The following is an 8,227-nucleotide window of genomic DNA, read 5'->3' on the forward strand; positions in this document are numbered from 1 at the left end:
ATTAACAATATAGTCCCCATGGGAATGATATCTTTATTACTACTTGACAAACTATGAGCTTATGTTAAACATCAACTATTGCTGACAACTTTATTTGGATAAACCACTTTCTTATAGGTTGTGAATGTTGATCATTTTTGCTATCTCAAGACATAAGGGAAGAAGGTTAAGCCATTGAGTTTTGTAAATTGACCTCATGATAGTTAATACCAAGAGACAGTGGCAAAACCATTGACAGGTTGGTCCCTATTGCCACTGCAACCTCCCTCATTGCCCTCAATCAGCCCCCTTAGCCATGGCCCTTGGGCCATGTTTGGATCTTGGATGGCTCATCTCATGAGTCATGGCTGTGAATCTCCATCGAGTTACTGACGCTGACGCAGACCACGGAAGGGCGATGGCGAGCCAGACGCCAATGAGCAAAGGACTCTCTTCAGCCACAGTCCACGGACAACCACCGGTCCACCACCAAGTTTGCTGAGTCACTGACATTATTATGATTTATGGCCATGGGTGCATAAGTCATGACTCATGAGTGCATCAATGATTCAATGGACACTATACAATGGAATGAATGGATGATTTTGTTATGATGGTCTCATGGTGATGTGGTTGTTAACTAAACAATGAGATTATGAGAGACAAGTAATTAAGATGTAAATTTGTAATTAGTAAAAGCATGATTGGTTGTGAGCAATCATGAAGTAAGTGGGGAATGGGTTGGCATAACACATGTTTGTAGAAGAAATGCCTCATAGAGTTATAGGGGCTACTACATCTTAGTTGTCTTCTTATGTATGTACTCATCCATTACAAATTACAATGAAAGATTAAATCATTGAAACTTGAAAGGTAGCCAAATTAATTTGCATCATATTCTCTTCCTCTCTTTTCTTCTCCTTCTTCATCCATTCGGACCATTACCTTCTCTTGCAAGCTGCAACCCATTTGGGTCATTTTACAAAATCTCAAAATCTCAAAATTGAAAACCTGGATACCACTGCCAGACACCGATGATAAGGTTAGATGGTTATATTTGTGTTAAGATTTAACAAAATCTCAAAACTCATTACTCATGTAAAGCAAGTTATATTTGTGTTAAGATTTTACTTTTTTGCAAAAGATTTTTATAAATTGTGATTCTATGAAGTGAATCATAGACTCATAGTTGATGTCCATGCAATGATTTTTTTTTTTCTTTTGAAGATAGAATGTGGACCTGTTTACTGGTTAACATGTACATGTTGTGGGAATGATGGTGGAGGAAACATGCTTGGAGGGGCTGGATCAATGGTCTGAGTGGGTTTATAAATTTATGATGGATTTGACTCAATGTTTTAGGACTTAGAAAGTTAGAAGGATGCTGGATACTTCTTATAAACTAACCCCACATTATGCAACCAAAGTGCTCTTTGACTTTCTTATTCAAATGTTGTGTGTCAGGTTGTCTTCATGAATGTTGGCACTTATGTGAGTATTCCATCTTTCCATGGGGGTTGGGGCAACAAGAACAATGAATATATGGGTTTGGGATAAATAAAATATTCTAGTTTACTTGTTAAATTGGTGAAAAAAACTATGAATTTTATGAGAATTTTATTAGGAAGAAAAAAGGATTCCATACATACTCTCTTTTTTGTCACTTGCCAAAAGTTGACTTGGAGATTAGTTTCCATGAATTGACTATCTCTTTTTGTCGAAAATCCATGAGACACTTAGGGTTCCATACATGAAAAAATTGTACTATGCATGTATTTGTACTATTTTATTTTATTTTTAATAAAAAATGTTTATTCTACTAAAAAATCTTGCTATGTGTTAAATTGCTCTTGTTAATTGATTTCTCTTGGTTATGTGCATTGTAGTATGGAGAAAAGTTATTATTTATTCCTTATTGCAATCTTGATGTGGAGGAGTTCCTAAATCTTAAGCCTAAAGATTGTGTCATCATATGTAATTTGCTCGATACTTATTTTGAGAAAACCCTTTATTATGCACTTGAAGTAGGTTATCTACTTAATTTTATTTTTTTTTAATTTGTTGAAATATGAACTATGCAACTGATGAAATGGCATTCATTTATATATTACAAAAAAATGTTTTAATTAAATTAGCAATATACACTTTCATTTATATATTTTTAGCTTTGAATGTCTAGCTATTTTTTTATTATCAATTTTTTTTATACATGTTTGTTTTGTCTTTGAATAGCATTAAACACATTCATAGCCATTTGGACATGGATAAATTTTTAATTAAATGACCACGAAGTGAAGAGTCATCCAATTCTCCAAAAACAGCACTAGGCTCCTAATCAAGTGAGAAAAAGACCAATGTGAATTTCAATTCTAATGGCATTATTAGTGACCCAGGACTACGAAAGCCAATTGAAGACTTTGATATTGTGGTTAGAGATCAAGTTAGAAGGAAATATTTAACTAGAGGTCCTTGCCAACCAATTGGCCATAATTTCCCACAAAAAGAGTACGACAAACAAAGGAGGAGTTTTCAAGATGCTTGGTTTATACAACATCCATGGTTAGAGTACAGTGTGACTACTGATGTAACATTTTGTTTTTGGTGTTATCTTTTCACACCAAGCAAAGGAAATCGAGTAAGAGAAGATGCTTTCACTAAATGGGGTTCAATAATTGGGAAAAAAAGCTTTAGAAAAATTTGTAGAGCATGTTGGTGCTGTGAGCAGTGTGCATAATGATGCAAGAATACAGTTTCAGAGTTTCCAAAATCAAAGACAGAGTGTGTCACACTAATTGACTGCACATTCACATGAGATGGAGGTTGAATACCACACTCGTTTAACAACCATATTAGATGTGACACAATTTCTCTTGAAGCAAGGATTGGCTTTCTGTGGACATGATGAGTCCTCGAGCTCATTAAACAAAAGCAATTTCCTTGAGTTACTAGAGTGGTATAGCCTACGGAATGATAAAGTTTTTAGGGCTGTTAATCAAAATGCTCCTGGAAACAATCAAATGACTTCACTAAAGATTCAAAAGGAGTTAGCAAATGCTTCTGCAGTAGAAATTACATGTGCTATTGTTGATGATATTAGAGAAAAGCATTTTTCTCTTATGATTGATGAAGCCCGGGATGTGTCAGTGATGTTGCAAATGGGAGTTGTTCTGCGATATGTGGACAAGAATGGGTATGTGATAGAGCGGTTCCTTGCTATGGTTCATGTGTTAGATACATCAACTATTTCATTGAAGAATGCCATTGATTGTCTATTTTCCAAACATGGGTTATCTCTTTCAAGACTAAGGGGACAAGGATATGATGGGGCTTCAAATATGCTAGGATATATCAATGGTTTGAAGGCACTTGTCCTAAAAGAAAATCCATATATAAGGTATATCCATTATTTTGCTCATCGGCTCCAATTAGTGATTGTTGTTGTTGATAAAGACAATGGAATTGTGAGTGATTTTTTCCAATATGTTATTATGATTGTTAACACAGTGGGAGCATCACGCAAAAGAAAAGACCAACTTCGGCAACATCACTATGATAGGTTGGTTGAGCAATTGGAAAGGGTAGAGATAGTCAGTGGTAGAGGAAAACATCAAGAATCTAGTTTAGCAAGACCGGGTGATACTCATTGGGAATCGCATTACACTACCATTCCCCAACTAATCTCAATGTGGACTTCAGTGTTAGATGTCCTCCAAAATGTGCACGATGATGGTGCTTCAAATGATCATAGAAGCATAGCGGCAAGTTTGATTGAAAAAATGGAGAATTATCAATTTGTGTTTGTGATGTATTTAATGAGGTGTTTATTGGGAGTAATAAATGAATTATCACTTGCCTTACAACAAAAGGATCAAAATATTATTTAAGCAATGCGTTTGATTGAAGTTGTAAAGGCTCATCTTCAAGACTTGAGGGAGACAGGATGAGAGGCATTTTTGGAGGAAGTCAGCTCTTTTTGTGAAGAAAACTTAATCCCAATGCCTAATATGGGGGATATTATGCGAATCCATGGTCGTTCTAGACGGGAAGGGCAAGTCATTACTCATTTTCACCATTATTCCGTTGAAATTTTCTGTGAGGTTAGTATTCTTTATATTTATTATGTTTTTGTAAATCTCATTAATTTAGTTTCTTAGAAATATTTATAATTTTATCATTATTGCAATGTTAGGTCATTGATTTGATTTCACAAGAAATGCAAAACCGCTTCACAGAAACTAGCACAGAATTACTTCTTCTTCTGTCATGCCTTGACCCAAAGGACTCATTTTCTAAATTCAACATCTACAAGCTACTTCATCTTGCAGAACTTTATTTTGAAGATTTCACAATGACTGAGCGCATGATGCTTGAGGATCAAGTTGCTACTTTTATTTATGATGTGCGGCATGATGCAGATTTTATAAATGTTAGGAACTTGAGAGGTTTTGCTAGGAAAATGGTTGAGACAGGCAAACATATTATTTTTCCACTCATTTATCACCTTATTGAGTTGGCATTGGCTTTACCAGTTGTGACTGCTAGTGATGAGAGGGTGTTTTCGGCTATGAATATTGTGAAAACTGACTTACGCAATAAAATGGTAAACCAGTGGATGAATGATAGCTTGGTTGTCTATATTGAGCGCGAGGTTTTTGCAACTATAGACAATGAAGCAATTCTACAACGTTTTCAAAAAATGCAAACTCAACGGATGCAATTATCTCCTCTTAGTCTTAGCCACATGGCTCACATTTCTAGCATTAATGCTGGCATTGGTTCTAGTTCAAGTGTACGTAAATATATTGTATGTTTTTTTCCCTAATTATGTATTCAAAGTGTAGTTGTTTTAATTAAAAAATTTATTATCTCATTATTTACATCTTGGACAAATGCTTATTTAGATGTATTTTTCTATATATATATATATATATATTGAATTAGCCCCCCTGCTACTAAATCCTGGTTCCACCATTGCCAAGAGAAATATGCAAATGTGAGCTCTCGGGGCTTCTAACGTAAGAATCGAGTTTATTATACCATACAATCACAAAATATGTATTTTTAACTTGCAGGTAAATTCTCTACATATATGTAACATATACCATATATTCGAGAATAATATGGTGTATGATTAGTGCTTAATTATGCATATTTTTCATTGTATATTTATTGCGCTTGACATGCATTTTACGTTGATTTTAGCCAATTTTTTGTGTTTAATTGTTTCTTTTATCATTTTCGGACCATTTAAACCACTATGGAGAAAGAGTAATCAAAGTTGGGCATTTTGGATAAAATTTTGAGTAGAGAATGAGATTTTGTGAGAGACACTCCGCTTTGTCTATGGCCTACTCAGGGCATTCATTGTAGTAGAGCTACTGTAGTAATTCAAAAAAAAAAATAATCTCAACAATAACCCACGCCCTTACCCATGGCCGACCCACAAGCGTGGGTTGATCATCCATGGGCTTGGTGATGAATGGATTTTGTATCATGTTTTCTCTATCTACAAATCATATCTTCACTTGTATTTTAGTATTCTTTGTTTATATTCATTGCTATTACGGGTATAGTTTGTTTTGTGTGCAAAATTCTAAGGCTCAAAGCAATAGGAGAGAAATCGGATGAAAAATCGGTAAAAGAACAACATTTTCTAAGTGGTCAAGCCAAGCACGGCCTGAGCACAGTCATGCTTCTTCGTTGTTATTATTGCGGTCTTCAGGAGAGTTGTTCAACAAGGCAAGCACAGGTATGCTCTAGGCCAAGCACTAGCGTGCTCCATCCCTATGCATTTCTCTAGAATTTTGCAGTTCTCTCCATTCATCTAAAGCGCAGGTGCCATCCTCCTTTCACGGCAAGCTTGGGCTGAGCATGAACGTGCTCTCCCCGTGTATTATGCTGCTTGCACAGTTACCAATTTTCACCAAAGTCTCGAGAAAAGCACGACTTAAGAACGCCTGTACTTAGGCCTTGTTGAGCCTGAAAAGTTTCTTATATTGCCCAGATCTAGGTTTATCAAAGGATGGCTTAGCAAGGGTTTTGAGATCCAACTTTAGGCAGTCACTGGAGGTCAAGACCAAACATCACCACACCTTCTGGGAAGACCAAGATAGTGTTGGAGGCACATTTGAGAAGTGGAGCTAGCCAATCGAAGGAGTTCTTTGAGTCCAATTGAGATGATTTTGCAAGAAAGAGGTAGTCATGTTTTCTTATTGTTTTGTAACTATTTTCCCTTCTCAGGTGTATGAGCTCATGAGGGGCTAACCATTCTACAGTGCCCCGGGCTTTGAACCTTTTTGTTTAATGTACTTTGACTTACTTGCTTTCTTAATGATTATGGAGTTTTAATGCGTTCTTATGTTAAATTTTGTGTTGTATAATTTGATGAGCTTAATTTGCATAGTTACAGTTGTGAAACTTGACCATTGCTAATTGTCATAGTTGTAGCCACCTTAATGGATTGCAAAAATTGACATATAAGAGACCCATAGTCACAATTGCAAAAGTTGACGTATAAGAGACCCACAGTCACAATTGCAAAACTCGATGTATTGGAAGGCCATAGATACAACATTGCTTTTGTGCACACGTAAGAACCTTGAAATGTACCTGATAGTTTTTAGAAGCAAGTCAGTACACTAATGCACTTGGGGATTAGTCAGGGCATTATTTCTCATTGATTGCACACTCTATCTGTCTTCACCTCTCATCCTTCTCAATTGTTTTGCACTAGTCAGTTTACAACCAACCCTTTATTGTCTGACTAATGATTAGAGGAGAGATCATTATTAGGAGTCTCAGTCCTTATGGTTCGACAACCCTACCCCTCACTGTGTACCACTTTATTAGTTGATATGATTCGTGCACTTACGAAGAGTATGCATCACGTGGGTTAGCCGTGGGTCAGCAAATCTTACTCTTCGATTTTTGATTCAAATAGCAAAGTGATCCACATCCTTTTCCACTAGCATAGACACCCCATGCAGTGTCATTCCAAGTTGCAAGTGTAAAAGGCGGAGAAGAAATTTTTAGATGAGAATTTGGTTGACATTTATCAAGCTTTCGGTCGAATTTTCTCAATCTTTTGGCCAATTTTTCTCCATCTTTCATCTTTGACTGACCTTTGGAGGAGAATTGAGTTCAATACGTTAAGGATTGAAAAAAAGGTTTTGTCCTAATCTTTTGGGAGAAGGAATCATCATTCTTAGCTTCCTTGGCAAGAACTTATGGGCAAGTAGAACAGGCGACATCCACACCATATCATTGAGAGAGTTTCTATTATGTTTTATTGTCTTGAGTTATCTTACATGTTTTGTATTGTGAACATCTACATCATGATAGCTTAAGCGTCATTTGGTATTGGAACATTATGGAAACCTATAGTAAGCTTATAATTGTATTTTAGTTTCTATATTTGTTTATGTTGAGTTGTTAATGGTTTGCTTGTATTTTTTTCATGGTATTGAATTTATTGTAGTGAGAGCTCGAATCTAATTATTTTATCGTGTGTTAGGAGAGGTGTGAAACTCTGTTTTTTAGGATATAGAACAAGTGAAGAGAATTGTAGCATTCCTAGAAAAAGGGTTTCGTAATTCTTCCATTTGGGGCTAGAGTGAGAAACTCACCATAACTTTAGAAGGTCTTGAGAAAGAATCTCACCTTTATCTTGAAAGATTCATTGGGTGTTTTGTAATCATATGAAACTTAGGCTAGAAAAACAATCTCACTAGAGTTTTGTAGGGGATTAATCCTCAGTAACTATCACCATGTTTTTTGGAATCTATGCGGTCCAACCACTTTTTTTCTCTAACTTAAATCTGAATGGCCAATTACAAGTATAGGCAAAGGTGGAACCATGTTTGAATACCTTCCCTCATTGATTGATTTCTCCTCCAACTTCACTCTTCATCATTGTTTTCGTCATTCTTAGGTTTAGAAATATTTAGTTTAGTTCACTTCACACAAATTGTTAGACTACACAATGAAAGAGGACTTAGTACTAGTACTATTTTTCCTTAAGAATATGACAAAACTACTTACAATGTTATGCGACCCGTGCACTGCAGGTATGACTACTCGGTGAGAGCGCATAAGTGGACATGATAGTGAATACAGTAGAAGGTCTTTTTGACTCCTTATTACTATTGTAAATATAGTGAGTATATGGTATAGTTTCTAAAAGTTTAGGTTGTCAAAGGTGTTATCTCAATTCAAAAGTATATATTATATATGGTTTATGCACACTAAA

General features: G+C 35.7%; 1 protein-coding gene across 1 annotated transcript; it reads left to right on the forward strand.

The window, feature by feature from the left end:
* Positions 1-2,792: 2,792 nt before the first annotated feature.
* On the forward strand, positions 2,793-6,123 carry LOC120251276 (zinc finger MYM-type protein 1-like). Its single transcript, XM_039259835.1, has 5 exons — positions 2,793-3,737; positions 4,169-4,768; positions 5,702-5,728; positions 5,815-5,938; positions 5,984-6,123. The coding sequence occupies exons 1-5, from the start codon at positions 2,793-2,795 to the stop codon at positions 6,121-6,123; spliced, it is 1,836 nt and encodes a 611-aa protein (XP_039115769.1).
* The last annotated feature ends 2,104 nt before the right edge of the window (positions 6,124-8,227 follow it).

The sequence above is a fragment of the Dioscorea cayenensis genome, chromosome 20 (genome assembly GCF_009730915.1).
Source record: "Dioscorea cayenensis subsp. rotundata cultivar TDr96_F1 chromosome 20, TDr96_F1_v2_PseudoChromosome.rev07_lg8_w22 25.fasta, whole genome shotgun sequence".
Taxonomy (NCBI): Eukaryota; Viridiplantae; Streptophyta; class Magnoliopsida; order Dioscoreales; family Dioscoreaceae; genus Dioscorea; species Dioscorea cayenensis.

Bases quoted from the DNA above. Each gene is read 5' to 3' on its own strand.
- LOC120251276 (XM_039259835.1), top strand. From the start codon at position 2,793: ATGGAGGTTGAATACCACACTCGTTTAACAACCATATTAGATGTGACA. The intron at 3,738-4,168 runs GCAAGTTTGATT...TTGCAATGTTAG, and splicing joins ATGATCATAGAAGCATAGCG to GTCATTGATTTGATTTCACA. The intron at 5,939-5,983 runs GTACTTAGGCCT...TATATTGCCCAG, and splicing joins AGCACGACTTAAGAACGCCT to ATCTAGGTTTATCAAAGGAT.